The sequence below is a fragment of the Pyxicephalus adspersus genome, chromosome 2 (assembly GCF_032062135.1).
Source record: "Pyxicephalus adspersus chromosome 2, UCB_Pads_2.0, whole genome shotgun sequence".
In the NCBI taxonomy this organism is placed as follows: domain Eukaryota; kingdom Metazoa; phylum Chordata; class Amphibia; order Anura; family Pyxicephalidae; genus Pyxicephalus; species Pyxicephalus adspersus.
This window is the reverse complement of record NC_092859.1, coordinates 88,708,300-88,726,210: the sequence shown is the minus strand read 5'-3', so window position 1 is coordinate 88,726,210 and position 17,911 is coordinate 88,708,300. Positions and strand designations below refer to the sequence as shown.

The 17,911-nt window shown below is 37.9% G+C and overlaps 1 protein-coding gene across 1 annotated transcript; it reads left to right on the top strand.

The window, feature by feature from the left end:
• The first annotated feature begins 2,209 nt into the window (after positions 1-2,209).
• CSRP2 (cysteine and glycine rich protein 2) lies at positions 2,210-15,455 on the top strand. Its single transcript, XM_072401397.1, has 6 exons — positions 2,210-2,357; positions 9,674-9,792; positions 11,094-11,262; positions 12,196-12,331; positions 14,054-14,147; positions 15,018-15,455. The coding sequence occupies exons 2-6, from the start codon at positions 9,681-9,683 to the stop codon at positions 15,092-15,094; spliced, it is 588 nt and encodes a 195-aa protein (XP_072257498.1). The 5' UTR covers positions 2,210-2,357; positions 9,674-9,680; the 3' UTR covers positions 15,095-15,455.
• Positions 15,456-17,911: the final 2,456 nt, after the last annotated feature.

Sequence of the window (17,911 nt, the reverse complement as noted above, 5' to 3'; positions counted from 1 at the left end):
GGGCCCAATGTAACAGAGATCAGAATCAAGAGACAACTGTCCCCCTATAAATAGGAAGTGCCTGAACAGGGATCTTAAAGGCAGAATAACCAGGATTTATTTTATTAAAAGACTGAAAACATGTTTTAAAATGACATTAAAGTTTATACAAGTTGGTAGTTAATGAGTTTCATGTATTTTAAGGAAGAATGAGCACGGGAACCATTGAACTTACATCCCTGTAAACAAGTTAGCAATAACGTATCGCATATCTATGATGGTATCCCTTTAAAACACCTCTAAGTTCAAACACACTGCTATCAAAAAAAGGTGAACATGATTTTTGTTTATAAATGTAAATCTTTAAGTGAAAACTCTGAAAAGATATATTAAAACAACACTGAAGATATTCTTACATATCATTTATACACTTACATAAAAGATTAAATTTATCTTAATCTTGATCAATATCTGTAGTCCTGTATAGTAACAGTAGAGGAAGCCAGTGTGCCCCTGCTCCTTTATTCTCCAACTACAGGTTGGGTGGGTGTTGGACTAAAATCTGTAGGTTAAGCTTTTTAGATGTTCAGACACTGGAGTATCAAAAACGCATTGTGCTTCCTGTTCATGTGCTCACCATGGTAACAATTATGTTGGTTATTCTGAATAATAAATAAAATATATTTTAAACCAATATTTAGTCCTGAATAAACTAAATTAAATACACGCAAACAGCTTTAATTTACTTCAATATGTCTTACAGTCTTGGTGGGGTGTAGTAAGTAAGTTAAATAAAGACTGAGATACCTTTTGTAAAGAGAAGGTAGCCGCCTTTTTTTTTTTCACAGTCAGATGCCAGATGAATTAGGTCACCTGCTCTCTGAAAAAGGGTAGAATAGCCAGATCTGAAAACGGATTTCAGCAGTGGTAACATTCAAATGCTAAGGCTTGGAAGGTGTTGGGAACATCATTATCAAGCTTAGGTTTTTAATTGGGTCACATCAGAAGATGGCACTGTGTCCTAATGAAAAGATTGTAACAAACTTGCAGTTGGATACAAAGTTGCAGTAGTTGGATACACTTTTTACATGAGGACACGACACCATCTACTGGTAGCCACTAATAATGCACAAAAGATCATTTATTAGTATTATGAATATTAATAAACAATATTTATATAGCCCCAACATATTACGCAGCGCTGTAGGGGTTGCAAATGACAGTTACAGACAGTGACACAGGAGGAGGAGAGGACATTTCTGTGTACTTTATTAACATTTCTCAATTGTCATTAGTTAAGTTGCATTAAAAATCAGTAAGTAAACTATCAGACTTCTTGGACCTGTTTGCCATAAAGTTTGGGTATCCTAAGTCTTTTATGAACAACATACCTGGCAGAGTTATTACCTTCAGTGCTAGTTCTTCTGTCCTACCTGGGTGTCTCCATCTTCACCTTGTCTTCTTCTGGGTTTTATGTCTTTGGCCTCTCAATTGGCCAGGGGCAGATGATGGATCTCTAGTGCATGCACAAAGCTGCTAATTATAGGGGAACTCTAGTTCCACATGTGATCAGGCAGGATCATTATTGCAGAAGAGACTTACCTGCCTGATTGCTATGTTCTTTATTGATAATACTGAACTGGGCATGTGCAGTTCAGTGTAAAGCGCCATGTATGTGCCGTTATCCTTGCTGGGGCTGCTGGAACTGAATGAACTCATTAACAACCTGTTCCGGCCAATCAAGATGGCCAAAGTTTGGAACCCAGAAAATGGCAGCACCTGCAATGGAACCCGGACAGGGGAGTAAATTTAAAAAACTGTGATCAGGCAAATCAGGTTATTTTATTTCAGCACCTGTGACATCACCTGTCCCTTCTGCAAGAAAAGACAATTTATTCCACATTAAGCTGACACTGCAAGCGGAAATCTGAGTACCCTTTTCTCACAGTCATAAAAAATTATGTCAATTCTTTTACTAATCTGACTTCTGCTTCAATATGTCCCATCTATGTAAAAACTGATTTACATTTTACATGCTGATCCAACCAATTGCAATCATGGCATTACATGCAGGCCAATAAAAGCTACAGGAAAGCAATAAAAACCAATATTCTCCCATGAAGACAGAGAAGCAGTTGCATCCAGCACAGCAGAGGTTACAGCCTGGAAGATGCTGGGGAATGATGTCATGCTGAGGGCTGGGATGGAGAGTATGTGGCAGAATTGAGGAGTTCTCCACTCCCTCCTAGGTGAAGCAATGGGCTGACACGTGACCCTCCACAAGCCCCGCCCCCGTCACTATACTGCCTGATCAGCTCCCTGTGCTCTCACTTGTCTCCCTGCTGCCTGTACAGACCTGAGTGCTGCACTGCTGAATGGTAAGCTCTGGTGTGGGTCTGCAGCACTGTCTGCACTGGATGGAACATTCTAGGCTGGCCTGCTGTTTGTTCTTACTAGTTATTGCAGTGCCTTGAGCTGCACTAATTTATTATTGCACTGGCTGCTCTTAGCCATCAAATTACATACAGAAGTGGGGGGGCTCGCTCCAGTTCATCTATGAAATTTATCATTTTATACAAAAGGCTATTTATTATCCATTTTTGCAACTTATTTTATGTAATCTGTAACATTTAGAGTTTGCTATTTTATATTATTGATTTAAATATGGAGATTTGTAGATTGGCCACTCTTTGCTGCCAATCATGCACCTGACTAATCAATCTGATCTGTTTTCTGAATGGTAATTAATCCATGGGAAGTACACACACATGCATGATATTCTGCTCCTACAATCTTTTGTGGATAGAAAGAGTAATCCGATTTGACCGATTATTCATTTACACAACATGATGTGTCCTTTTGTTTGATGTTTAACTATTATTATTAACAAACAGGATTTATATAGTGCTAACATATTACGCAGCGCGGTACGTTAAACAATCCATCCAGTCTTTTCTCATTCCATTGGAAACCTAGAAATTAGTTGCTTACAATCTCTCATTTGCTGATTTAGCTTTTGGATTTATTCTAGTTACCTTTACCTTGGTTTAGAAGTATACAGTGTGTGTGTGATATGATGGAATCTGAAGTCATTGTAAAGAATGCTGAGTGCCTGGATGTAAATATGCTCTTTTAGTTTGCGTAGTTTGTCACACACCTAAAACAAGAATGCATATAAATGTGTGATAAGTTGTGTAACATTCATCTGAACTCCAGGCAGGTGGTATATTATAGAACCAGGACAGTTTGTGATCTCCCAGTGAAAGATACACTTTAATATATCAGACTGCAAGGTAATGCATTGTTTTCCATCTATATATACAAATCTTAACCCTAATATAACAGATAAAATTGGGTTGGATAATTTTGTTGTTCTTCATTTTTCATTTAGCAGAGAATGTACTACTAGGCTAGCAGCCAAATGATGTTGCAAAAAGGATAATGAAACTCCAAAAGGTAGAATAAAGATTTTAGGCTTGGGTTTGTCCTGGGCGACTATCTATAACTTTATAAGGGGCCATTCAATTCAGGCTGTCCGATGCATTTCCTTTAGAAAAGCCAACATTGTCCTACTTGTTATTTTTCGGTATGATAAGGAACCCTAATTATTTATATAGGCTGCCCATTACACAGAAAAAAGTGCAAGCTGTATTATCACTATTTAATGTGATATATTGCGGGAGGATGGTGCACTTGTGGCATCACTGGAATAGATGGCAATGCATGGAAGCTCACGTTTCCACAGGTAAGTCAACACATTAGGAATGAGGTTGTTCACCTAGCAAAATGAAAGTTTACTTTGTAAACTGATATTTGTGAACACACAACCAGGTACCAGCATTTTCCGGAAACAGAATGAGCATTCAAAGTGATTGCAAGTTTTCCTAATGACCAACATTCACTTTGCAAATAAACTTTATTCCTTTAGTGAATCAAAACCAACCATTTTGGGGACCTTAGGGAGAAGGCATTGTATTATGTGTGTTGTAAGTACTTCTAGATCAGTCAAGAACTAGCAGAGGGCCCCTTACTGCTTCTCCTCCTTGTAATCCATTTAGTTCTGAAGTATTTAGACAAATCCCTTTCCCACAGCCCATTGAGTGCTGGGATCTGAAAATTAGAGGGAAGATTAAAACTCTGGAAGGGTGTGCATAGATGAGGCAAATCCTCAACACATCACGTAAGAATATAGCTTTCAAGTTTATAGAGGTTTGGTTTTTTCCTGTTGTTTTAGCCTGTGGGTCTTGTTGATTCTTGTCAGTCTTCTGAAGTCCTGCAATTGTATTTGTGGTTTGTGAAGTTTGTTGTACTGGTCTTTAATAAATGGGTAAGGACCTTAACCCTTGAACTAAAGGTACTATACTTTTCATGGTTCATTGGTACCAAGCTTTATGGAGGAGTCTCTAAAACTAGATTCCATACATTTTAACCCCCCCAACTCCATCTAAATAGAAATGGATTATTCTTTCTTTTTCACATGTTCAGTTAACATGAAATAAGCTGCACATTGCATAATAAGTTGAAAATAAGTTTCTTGTATAAAAAAACCCATAGGGGCCTAATTGTGACCATGACTAACAATGCATGTTTTATGTATTGAAAGCTATTTTAACTTTGTTTAAACAACAAATAAAATTATTATGGGATGTGTGGTAAAGCCCCAGGGGCTTGGTTGGTGCTGTCAAAAGAGCAGTATGTTTCTTTTATTATGGGTGCTCTTCTGACTGCGATACACCAGTAATGTCTTGTTGGTATAGCGTGGAACAAAAAAAAAATTTAAGTAAATAATTGGTGCAACCGCATACCCAAAATAAACAAAACCCCGTAGGTGTCGCAAACGCCCGCATAAAATCAATAAATGTATCTTGATCAGTAGTTCCTATCATAGACCCATTTTCACTAGGAAATGCTGACGGCGATTTACAGGTGAAACCTCCCCAGGCAAAAGAAAGTGCGGTGTGGCCGGCCTGTTAGGAAGGAGGTTAGGCGTTTACAAGCCTAGGTTTTTGACTTTGTGTCCACTAAACCAGTGAAATTTATGGCTACTGGTTTTCATTTAGGTATTGGTTGTCATAAAGGGGAGCTTTGGGTGTCAAGTACGCAACATTCTTTATTCTTTTATGTATTCTAATATCTATACAGAGTGTTTCATGAACCACAATATGCAAGTATATTACTTTGCAAGGTTTCCTGAGAGAAAGTTATTTTGGAGCTTTTTACATGTCAAAAAGGTTAGGAAAGGCTATCTTAGATGATTATGGAAATTGAGCAGATTTGCTCTTGCTGTAGCTTCTCTATGCATGATTGAAGGAAAGGCTGAGCAAGATTAGAGCAAGAATCATAGCCACATGTCTTATGACCAGTGTTGTTTCACTACACCAACAATGAACAGTGTCCTGGTACAGGAAGGCACTATGCTTCAAGTCCTATAGAAAGTATAATTAGGTTAATTGTGGCAGTGTTGCCATTCATTCAAAAAATGAAAGAAAAAAGGCTGGTAGTACTATAAGTTACTAGTTCTTTAATGCAGCACAAAGCACGGACACTGTTGTGCTGGGTTGCCATTTTTTAGTAATGGCACCTCAAGTACATCTAACCAATGTACTACATTGCAGTCGGACACCTTGAAAAATGCAGCAAGCAGTATGCTTGCTTGTGGTGGATGTGTTGCATTGAACAGCTCATTCAAACAATTTGGCTGTCCTAACAAACATAGCAAAATTTACAACACAGCCATATTGGAAATGGCATGTATGAGGAAAGCTATTGTATATTTACTTATTTTTATTTTGTAGTCTCTTCTAGGTGTACAAATATTCACCTAACTCTGCTCTGTGCACACAAACATGCTCACAGCTGTACATTAAAATGACAAGCATACACACAATCTTCACATTGCACACAAACATACACATAACCCTGGGTTATACACTCTTAGAAGAATACCTTACAAAAAAGACAGGAGATATATATATTCACTCCAAAAGTTCCCCTTGTAATATAGACTTCAGTTGAAGTACTCCTTTGGATTGGGGATAGTACAAACCTGTTTTCTTTTTTGTTGGTTTTTTTTTGCACATGGCTTTTTCTCCTTTCTGTTTGGTGAGGTTATAATTTGGGGAAAGGGCATTCACATAGGCTTTTATTTATGGACTGCTACTTCACACAAAATGGGATTCAACACTAGAAGCAAATTTGACCCAACATGTAGCGTCTAAAGTGAGATACAAAGGGAGACCTGGTATCCATAGAATGGAAATGTAAGTGTTTGAACTTAATGACTCAAATTCGTTTTAGTTATTATAAACTACAGTTCTGCTCACTTCTCCCAGCTGTCAAATGTGCAGACAGCGGTTCTTTAAGAACCAGTGTTGTGGTGGGAGTGACCAGGCTGCTGGCAATGTGACATCCGTCCAGAACCACACAGGGTTGCTTGTTCCCAAGACAGGTGATGGAGAATTTGTAATGGCTACATTGGACTAATAATTAGAGGCAAATACTAGGTGACCATACATGTCCACCACTTGTACAATTATTGTCAGATTCAGGCATTCTTCACCATATGTCAACTATACACAAAAGTTTTTGTAGTTTTAAAGAAGGGTTAAACCCTTGGCAGTACAGTTTTTGCGATTGGTCTTTTAGTTTAACGATTTTCCTTCTTTCTGTCCAGTAAACACAACATGAAAATCTCTGCAAAGTGGAGGTAATTGAAATATTTAAAGTTTAGAAGATGTTAATCTGCTTACAATGACTGTCATGGTTCATCATAAAGGTTTCCATCTACTCTAGTTTTAAGTCTTTTCCTGACTTTCAAAGAATTCCAGGTCATTTCAATTTCATTCATAATAAACAACAAGGGAGCACCTTCCTTCCTCTTCAAGAAGACATGCGTTTTTTAGTATGTGTTACATGTGTTTTGATTCATTGTAATATGCACTTTGGGAAGTTTTAGTACTTTTTTTATGTGCATGTTCATTTTTGTTACATTTTTTTATTATCCAGCTATATATGTCAGGATTTTTATGGTGCTTTATTGTAGATTTTTACCAGCTACTTTTCTAAAGAAACCTGTGCTGTATACCTTACCGTTTTGCTTTTGGAATTCCACTAGGTTGCTTTTGGAATTCCACTAGGTAAAAAGCCTTAAGCTGTACACACCCAGGCCAATTGTCGGGCTTGTCGCTGTCAAAAATCTGACCCATACAACTACTGTGCCCCAACATCATTTATCAATCCACCATGACAGATAATTGGACTGATCAGGAATGAATGCTGTTCACTCCTGTGGAGGAGAGTGCAATGAGTTGCCAACCGCTCAACCTTCCACAGAATGACTTTGTGTATACAGTGCTTGTTCATTCATCTGTCACTAGCGGCAATCCTCGGACATCCATCAGATGTCTGTACAAGTCTTTAGTTTTGCTAAAGGTAAAATCCCCTCCCCTTCTTCTTCGTCAGAGCCGACTTAACTGTCGTTTTGCTAGATCTTCTGCCATCTTGATTGACCAAGCCAGAATGAATGTTGTGTTTATTCATTCTGGTACTGAGGTTTGCCATTGTTCAGTCATTAATCCTAGCAAAATATCCATGCAAACCAACGTTCATGTTAATGGCTTACTTAGGAGTTTTTTTTTTTTTACTTACTTTGAACAAAAACTTCAAACCTTCAGGTCCATAGGCTGGATCTGATGAAATACAAACATACAACTGGGAGCTCAGGCATACAAAGGTAAAGTCATTGGTAGTCCATATAAACACAGGCTAAGAACAGCAAACTTTACTGGAGAATATTTTGTCACCGAGATAACTGGTGTGACTCCCACAACCACATGGAGGCTTCAAGTGCAAAGTACAAACTCACGTACATCCTTCATGTGGTCAAGAACTAATGGGAACCAATATACAGAAACCATCCTAAAAGCAGAAAAAGAATTTAAAACAGGAAATTGATCTTTCAGTAAGAGACAAGGGAGGTAGACACTAGCAGATGTGAGGATTTCCTTACATTCAGTGGTTTGTTGTGTTTATTTATGTGTCAAAAAGTCACATTTATCATAGGCCAGCCTCTGCACATATCACGCACTATGGAATGTTATGTGACAAACACTTCTGGTAGGTTACAAATCTCACACATTTTCCATGGATGTAAGAGAATGAAACATTTATAAACTATTCCCAGAAAAATCTGGCAAAGATAAAGAACCATTTTGAAGGGTTGCAAAACATTGGGGTTTACGTGCAGCAGCCACAATTATAGAAACTGAAACCTTCAGGCATGTGATAAGACTTTATTTGTTCTATCTGGCAGAGAACTTTGTATAAATAACATACTGTAGCTGCTGTGTAACTAGTTCTGTAAGTGCCTGACTTTTTACATGAGTTTAACAGATATTTGTTTGTTTAAAAAAAAATCCTATTTATTTTGCATATTACTAAAATCCCCCCTTTTTCTACCGGTATCAGTTGGTATAATTGCTTAGTGTAAATGAAAAATACCAGAACCATACTTTGCCTGACTTCATATTTTGCCTTGCTTCGTTCCTCTTTTTGTCTACAAGTTATTAAAAGTACAAAAAAAATATTACTAGCAAGGGTGTTTGGGCTTCCTGAAAACGTAGCACCTTGCCTAATGAAGTTTGTCCTAGATAATAAAGAACTATATTCTAGTGAATGATGGAGGTAAACCAAGCACACACCTTAAACAGGGAGGAAATGGCTGGATAATGTCCATGAGACATAAAATGGGGCATTCTCAGTCTGCATTATTTCTGTTTCTAATGCACATTGTAAGAAGCTGTGTGCAGTAAAATGAGAATTGGTATTTTCAGTACGGAAGAGGAGCCTGTATAACTATGTAAGACTGAAAAAAGAATATAGTTTAGCCTAAATGTTTAACATGAACAAGTAAAAACATTTTGCTTTGGAAGTGTAAGAGTCAAAGACTGTTAAAATTTTATTGCGGTTTATCCTCTCATTAGAAGGATTTCCCTTTTTAGTAACATATGTTACCTAGGCAGGAAATCTTTTCAACAAGGATACGCTGCAATAAACATTTAATGAGCTGTGGGAATGGCTGTAAATGCAGTTTAGAACAATGGCCAAATGACATATTTACAGATATGTGATTAAAGTAGGGCAAAGTGTATTAACTCCATATGATACAAGCATTGAACTTTCAGCCATAGCATAAAACAGTTTGCAAAAGTTGCTTAAATCCTGACTCCATACATATATACAAGATTACACTTTGGGTATTCATTATAAAGAGAATCTGTCATCTGAAAAAAACAAACACAACTCATACAGATGTAAATTGCAGGCAATTCAGTTATGTAAAGTACACCTTATTGCAATGGTTGACAACAATTAAAACATATTTAAACAGGCAATTAGACATTAAATCTGTATTCAAAATGTGTCTACAATCATTGAAACACAAGATATGCCCTAAAAAGTTAATGTGGATTAAAATAAATCTATAGTTTTAGCGTCGGCTATCGTGTATGCTAGTCATTAATTATTTTCACCAGTTCATTAGGGAAGACTTTTGGTAGTTTTCCAAGAAGAACCCCTTGTATTTAGAGAGGAATGTGCTGTATCATCCTCCATTGATGATTTATTTATTAGTGGTAGATCTAGTGCATACCTTGTTTCTCCTGATAATGAAACATATTCTGTTTTTATTCTCTAGCCACAAGATGCCTAACTGGGGCGGTGGAAACAAATGTGGTGCTTGTGGAAGGACGGTTTACCATGCCGAAGAGGTGCAGTGTGATGGAAAGAGTTACCATAAGTGCTGCTTTCTTTGCAGTAAGTTTAGAAATGTGTTTGCTATATTGTGCCTAATTTATTATGTCTTTTATATAACCCTGAGCATGAGGAAAACATAAAAGAGGAAGTACAAATGAGACCGGCACCTATATACTGACTGCTAGACACGATCTTTGTGTTGAGCAGGGCACTGTTATTTCTATCCCTTCTAAGAAATGTTATTGATATAGACCTGAGAAAATTGGTGACTCTCATGTGTGAGTCAGAAGATGTTACATAAACAGAAATCTTCTTTTTTCTGAATTACAATGAATACTGTGGGGTGATTAAGCAAATCCTCCTGTAAGAAGGATTATACTGCCAAGAGGCTGGAATGTAAGATTACTAAAAGTTTATGGCATCTGTCTGATATATTTGTTATATGAACTTCCATCTTGTAGATTTCCACTGGAACAATCGTGCTGGAAATTAAACATTCGGTGTCATCTGCAAAAATATTACGTGCATCCTTAATCAGAACTGATACACAATTTCCACTTAATGAATTCTGTTCTGCATGGACAGTGTTAAACCAGATAGAATGTTACCTTGTTTGTTTCCTTAAAGCTTATTACAGCAAGGTGTGGATGCTTACAATAACAGCATACCAGTCAAGGTCTCCCTGGGTTTTATAGGTTATTCCTGTGATTGGATTCCGGCAATCCAGTACTAAAATTGTTGTATATAGAATAATGTTGCTTTCATTTACTGACCAAAGGTTTATAACTCAGGGCTGCCTAATATTTTAATACCCAGACTTGGCAACTGATATGATCTCCTATATCTAGTATAGAAACCTAAAATGTATGTTATTGCTAACAACTAACTTTTTGGTCTATTTTGATCTATTAAATATACCATTAAAGTCCAATGCACATTCCTGGGTACAATAATATCAGCCATCCCAAATTCCTCTCAAATACAGAACGCTACCCTTCTATAATAAAATAAGCAGAACTAGAGATATTTTGTAGTTTTACCGCTCTTTCTATTCAGTGTCATCACTGCTTCTTCATACATACAGTACTGTTAATGAGTTGTCGCCCTAGGACAGAGCTGTGCTACTACCAAGTAATAAAATAGGTGAGGGGTGTAGGCCTGAATTTTTTTTTATAGCCACCCAATTTAAGGACTGGTAGGGTGCAATTTATAAATGTTTTTTTTTTTTTTTTGGTTTATATACACTTTATTAACTTTTGAGTCTTTTTAATAATTTTATGTATTTTTTTTTTTTTTTTTATGTTAACTCGTTACTGTTGCCTTTTGACAAATAATATCTTTTTTCCCTCATTTGTTGCTAGTGGTATGCAGAAAAAATCTGGATAGTACAACGGTGGCTATTCATGATGCTGAAATTTACTGCCGGTCCTGTTATGGGAAAAAATACGGACCCAAAGGCTATGGATATGGGCAAGGAGCAGGCACTCTGAACATGGACCGAGGGGAAAGACTGGGCATTAAACCAGAAGAGTAAGCTCAATACTTGATATTCCTGTCTAATAATTCACTGACCTGCTCCAACACAGCTATTTATTGTATAATAACTGGCACAGTTCTGTATTCACGTGGCCAGTTATTTCAGCCAACATTTTACTGCAGCAAATGGATTCATTCCAGCACTTGAAACAATTATGCAAAACACAAGACATAAGTCAACAATCATTACATTATGTGGAAAAGATAATGGAGGACATTCATGTGATAGTAGATAATTGTGGCCTCACAGAAGCATTACACTGCAGGCAAAATGCTATTATATAAGGAACACAAAAAACAGTTCAGAAAGGACCAAATTGTTGGGTCCATAATCTGGTTATTATTCGTAAAATAAATCCACTCCATGTTGATGTTTACCAGGGTAGGTTTGACCTTTAAATCAGTATGTCCAGGTGCTTTTTAAATTGTGTGAAGTAGAATGTAAATAGGACGACTGCCAAGTTGCTTTTTGGGTACAGTAGGAAGGGGTCAAAACCACCATCAAGTTATTTTTCCTGTTTTGTGTCCTGCTTGGGAGATTTTTGGAATCAAAGTGAGGGAAATTCCATCTGAGGCTTTTTTTTGCCAGTTCAATATCACTGTGCCATTATTAGAAGTATGCCTCTCTCCTATAGGTTTATGCTTGGGTGCATTCATAGTTCTGTGTTCTTTATGCAATCATAGGTGTTCATATGTACCAGCATTCTTCCCATGCAAGGTACCTTTGCTAAAGTTTTTCAACAAACACGTTTTTAAATCCTGTATCACGCTAAAATATAGTTTGACCTGTGCCTTTATGATTGATGAATTGGATACCAGTTGACAGTTGTAAATGAGTGGTTTATAATGAATGAGTCATGTTCTGGCATTTGTTTCTCCAAAATGTATCTGCAAGATCAAACAAGCCTTATCCGTGTTTTATTACAGAGCACAGCAAGCACGTCCAAGTCCAACTACCAACACAAACCCTTCAAAGTTTGCTCAGAAATTTGGGGGAGCTGAAAAGTGTCCAAGATGTGGTGAATCTGTCTATGCTGCTGAGAAAGTAATGGGAGCTGGGAAGGTAAGATGAAACCCTACAAGAATGTCTTAGACCAGGGGTCAGCAACCTTTACTATCAAAAGAGCCATTTTGCCTCCTCTTCCACTAAAGAAAAATAGTCTGGAGCCGCAAAACATAACACAGTTTATAAACTTTTAAAAGTTTTAATATTTTTTTAATTTTACCTGTTACAACAACTGTGCATGTGTAGGCCTACTTTAAAATAAATTAAACACTGAACTATGCCCCTAGAAGCCTCCAGCTTCTAACGTATCATCCTGTTACATTACAAGCTGGAGGCTTCTAACGTAACGGTAGATTTTATTGATGGGCAGAGTTCTTTATGTTCTGACGATGCCTTAGCGATGAAATTTTAAGGGGTGTTAACCACATGTGTCCCTCATTTTCAGCTTTAATTTTGTTCACTTGTACCCCCCAATCTGAGTAATTGGGGTTCAGGTGCTAGAAGCCTCCAGCAATGTGTAACAGGGTAGATTATTTTGATAGGCAGGGTTTTTATGAGTTTTTTGGAGGTGTTAGCCACAGGTGTCCCGTATTTGCACCTCAAATTTTTTTCACCTGTACCCCCGTTTCCAGATAAATTGGGGTTTAGGTGCTAGAAGCCTCCAACAATGTGTAACAGGGTAGGGGTTTTTTGATGGGTGGAGTTTTTAGGAGGTGTTAGCCACAGGTGTCCCCCACTTGCACCTCTAATTTTGTTCACCTGTACCCCCTTCCTGTTCCAGAGAAATTGGGGTTCAGGTGCCTCCAGCAATGTGTAACGGTAGATTTTTTTGATGGGCAGAGTTCTTTATGTTCTGATGATAGCCTAACAATTAAATTTTAGGGGGTGTTAGTCACGGGTGTCCCCCACTTGCACCTACATTTTTGGTTTTGTACATCTCCCCATTCCAGAGGAATTGGGGTTCAAAGGAGGGGGATGTCATTGTACACACCCATTTGTACACACCCCGTGGTAGATTTATTTCACTGGTAGATTTTTTTCATTAGAACACCGGATAGGGAATCCCCCTCCTCCGCAGTGTCTTGGGAGGAAGGGGATCCCCCATCAGGGATCTCCCAGCGGCAGCCGAAGGGAGCCACAACAAGGAGGCTGAAGAGCCGCAGGTTGCAGACCCCTGTCTTAGACTAATGTCTGGTCTGAACATTGTTTAATCTCCTTAATAGGTTAAGCTGCAAAGTTGGACAATATTTTAATATTTGCATATTATGGGTTGATCAATAGATTCCCCAGACAAAGTATATCCTAAAAGTTATGAATCTAGAAGAAAAACATTATATATTAATAAAATATTGAAAATTACCAACAGAAATCCAGTCCGTAACACATTTCCAGACACGGTCACCTTAAGGATAGGAAGTGGTGGTGGGGAGGGAGGTGGATTTGAAGTTAGAAGCAGGTGAACTGTGATGTCAAATGGTGTTCCTGAGGTCCATGAGCTTGTCCTAAATGGCAAGGGGAAAAATTGGCTTTGGAGCTCAAATATTTGCAGCTAAAAGACTATCTGTGGTGGTGCAGAATTTGGACCTGGCCACCCCATTCTGCACAAAGCATCTCTAAACAGACTTTTGTGTGGATTTCCATCAGATTGTAGGTGTTTTTTCCTCCCTATGGTAGATTTTATTTCAAACTTGCAGGGCAAAAGAATTCCTAAATTCTGTAATAGATCGAATTTTGTTTAACCACCTGCAGAATGTAATAAACATGGTCTCCTCTCTACAGCCTTGGCATAAGAATTGCTTTAGATGTGCTAAGTGTGGCAAGAGTCTTGAATCCACCACTCTGACTGAAAAAGAAGGGGAAATTTACTGCAAAGGTAAGGAATTACAGCTGCGGGCTGGTGTATTCCACATGTTCCTAATGTAATCTAGCCTTTGAAAAAGGACGCAAGGCAGCTGAAAAATGCAGGAGATTGGAAAATATAAAGGTAAAGACTGGCCAGGGCCAATATTAGGAAACATCTGTCCAGAGAATACAGACACCCTAAATGATTTGTAGACAATAAATATGTTCTAGTGAAAATTTCATTTTATTGGGACATTAGAAAAACCAAATTTAGCATATAATGCCAGGGTGTAAAGTATATACTAGGAAAATGTATTTAATAGTGTGCCTTTACACTTGCAGCTTCCTGAAATGTAGCCTCCTATTGTATTGAAACACAGCAATACATGCAGACAGAGGAAAAACAGTCAAAGTAACTTCCTAGGGAAGACATGTGAAATATACAGAACATACATTTAGTACAGAAATTCATCCTGTACAACCATTGTTTAAATACTTATTAGCTGTTCCCAGAAGTTTTCTCTTTTATTAAGACTCGTCTAATTCAGAAATTAGATCTGAGGACCCATTTCATCTGTCCTATATCTAAAATAAGATATGTACAACCACATAAGGTGTTGAGTTTTTATTCTCCAGCTAGGGCTTTGATTGGTATAAACACAGTCTATACTCTGACAAAACCAATAATTTAAAATCAATTTAATATTGGTTGACTCACTATTTCTGTAAAGTCAGTTAAAAGAATCTGTGATTCCACATAGACCTGCTTTTTAATTTAACATCAAGTGTATGGTGGGGAAACTTTACAACGTAATCTGTATCATATTTCTTTAGCTACATATGTTATTTGAGTAACATGGTAATCCATATTGATTATATAAATTTTTTTTTTTCCTGTTAGCTTGCTATGCAAAGAATTTTGGACCCAAAGGGTTTGGCTATGGCCAGGGAGCCGGTGCTCTTGTACATGCACAGTGATGAGGAAGCCGCAGAGAATGATCATGCTATAACATTTATTGACCGTGACACCTCTTTGTTACTAAGCGGAGTAATAGTCTAAGCTAATACTAATCACTGTGAAGTCCATGTGTTGTCATCTCTATAGAATGGGGATGGAGTACTGTGCTTTGTGTGTTTATATTGTAACATCGTCTCGCTGAAGGAATATCTGACTTTTCTAGTAAACGTCCTTGATTTTATAGTCATTCAAATAACAGAACAAATATGTGCTTACTGAAAGTTTTCTATTAAATTAACTGTATATTACAAAATAAAGTGAGGTTGAAAATTGTGTTATGAAATTCAAAGTCTCTGCACAATAAAACAGTTATAAATTCAATATTAGACTGAATTATCAGATGTATGTCAGTGTGGAAATATATATTTTGTGTGTGTCTGTGGCAATTCCAATTTATGAATTCCTATACATATTTATTGCACAATTGTATCTGCCGCCATAGGGAATGTATTGTTGATCTTACCAGCGGTTGGACCCAGTAGCCACAAAAGTGCAGCCCATTTTAACTGGTAAACATCCGTCTAAAACTATGTCTCAATAGAAGCGGAGTTGCTCAATCCATCACCTCTTAGTACAGTGCTATACAGCCTGTTATTACTTCAGCTGCTCTGCTTTATATTATTCTGATTTCTTGGAGCATTAACTCAATTTTCTGCAATAACTTTTAAGCTTTAGTCAACTGGCTTCCCAGACACATTTTTAAAAAAAAAATTGCTGTGATCTCATTACAAAATGAATTCTCTCTATGTGACAGATGGGAGAAGGCAAGGCAAACTATACTGAAAAAACATAGGGGCTGTTGTTGCTAAGATAAAGCAGACTGTAATGCCAAATACACAAATATTGTATGTCTGTGTTTATTTACTCGACTACCTACTGTGATTACACTGGTTCAGCTGCACCCCTGACCTCATAAAGACATCCCTCAAGGACCTGATTTTCTAATAAGACTTAGAACAGAAAAGGGATCACCTGCCTGACACAAGAGGGACAGTGAGTATTCAGTAAACAATTTCATACTTTGTGGACCTTCCTTATCCTACTATAGCAAAAAGGACAATGTGGCTCAGTTTTGGATATAGTGGGGAAAGAACTAGTCCTGTTTTTTAGTGCTATTCAGGTTTCCATTAAAGAGATTTAGCCTCACTTTGTCCTAACAGTTTTCACTAGATGGGGAGTACAGTGCTTAACCCAGAAATTTTTTTAAGCGGGGTGGGAAGCCCATGAATTGTGACCCAACTCTTCAGTAACCACCCAAAAACAGCCGGGTGGTGCACCCAGCTAAAAAGGGCTGGGGAGAACACTGTGAGTAAGTTCATATTTCATGGGGCTTTTGGGTGGCTATAACACTATTGGACAAAGATACTTCCTATTATCTGTATCCAATGGTAGGGTCCACTCAGGATCTAGAAGATGAATTGACATCATTTCATTGACTGGCTGGCCAAGCACTGTTTTTGCCCCACTAAAACACCAACACGAAGCTGAGAGTTGTTTAAAACTACTACTACTCATCGGATCCTGGTACATACACCTTGGCTAATGCAAAGGCTGAAAGAAGAAGCGCCCACTAATATATCATTCTCCTTAGAATTACTTACAGGTTATAGCAGCTAACAGGGCCTAGCTTTAGGGTTCTGCCCTTGTAGTAAAAAAAAAAAACTAATTTCACACTGGCACCTTGTAAAGCAATTTATAGCTACCAACACTATCTGAGTGCAGATGTCTGAGTTTAGCTAAGTATAGAATGCCTAAACAGGTTTACTTCATAGGTGACCAGATATGTAGACATAATCCAATCAATATGGCTCCCTACATAAACAGGTCTAATTGGCTTGGAGACACCAGTATATAAATGTTAAGGTGATTCCACAGCCAACACCTCCTGACTTTGAAGGGGGAAAGCAACCACAATTGCTCAAACATTATTTGCAATTTAGTTCCAGATCTGTTGACTGCATCAATCAATATCTGCTGCTGTCCTGAAGTAGAAGGTTGCTTTTCATCCTCATCTAATATCTATGATTACCCTGTTACTATGGGATTAAATCACCTGCAGGTGGTTTTTGTCCCCACACAGCCTGATCTGGTTTAACACAGTGAGTGCCAATGTTGTCCCCATGGGTCGGTGCAGAACTGGTGTTCAATGGGCAATGCCAACTCCTTGCCACAGTGATTCAAGTGAAGAGCACTTCAAAGCTATCCAGCCATCAATGCAGTGGATCTGCAATATGCCCACACAAGATGGCAATGGCCCCTTTTTTTCTGTCCAGCTTTTCTATTGTAGTCTGTATCTCCACTAGGGCTGTATGCTCTATTGGCATTGGTGACTACAGTTGCCAGGACTAAAAGCAGAGTTTTTTTTTTTTAAATATCTTGCACTTGGAAGATCATTTTCTGTTGCCCTGTCAACAGAACATGGAAAGGGGAAGATTTAAATACATTGTGTCCAACGACCTAGGATGGCCAGAGGCCTTTGCAGTTTAGTGCCTCTTCAATACACAATGGCAGTTGTGAAAAATATATGTCATCTTCTGTCTACCTAAAAAACTAAGACGTAGACAGGTGAGGCGGATGGGCATGTACTGGCAGAATAGCAGGGCAGTAGCAATGTACGTCTGCAATATTAGACGCCCGTTCCTGACTAGCAAAAACCCACTTCCTTGATTCTTTGAGTAGTAAGGAGACATAATAATAGGTAATAGCTCCAACTATTATTTTTTTTAATCTGGTATCAGCTTTTTGCATCCCATGTATAAAAGAACTGGAAGGTGAAT

Bases quoted from the DNA above. Each gene is read 5' to 3' on its own strand.
- CSRP2 (XM_072401397.1), top strand. From the start codon at position 9,681: ATGCCTAACTGGGGCGGTGGAAACAAATGTGGTGCTTGTGGAAGGACG. The intron at 9,793-11,093 runs GTAAGTTTAGAA...ATTTGTTGCTAG, and splicing joins TAAGTGCTGCTTTCTTTGCA to TGGTATGCAGAAAAAATCTG. The intron at 12,332-14,053 runs GTAAGATGAAAC...TCCTCTCTACAG, and splicing joins AAGTAATGGGAGCTGGGAAG to CCTTGGCATAAGAATTGCTT.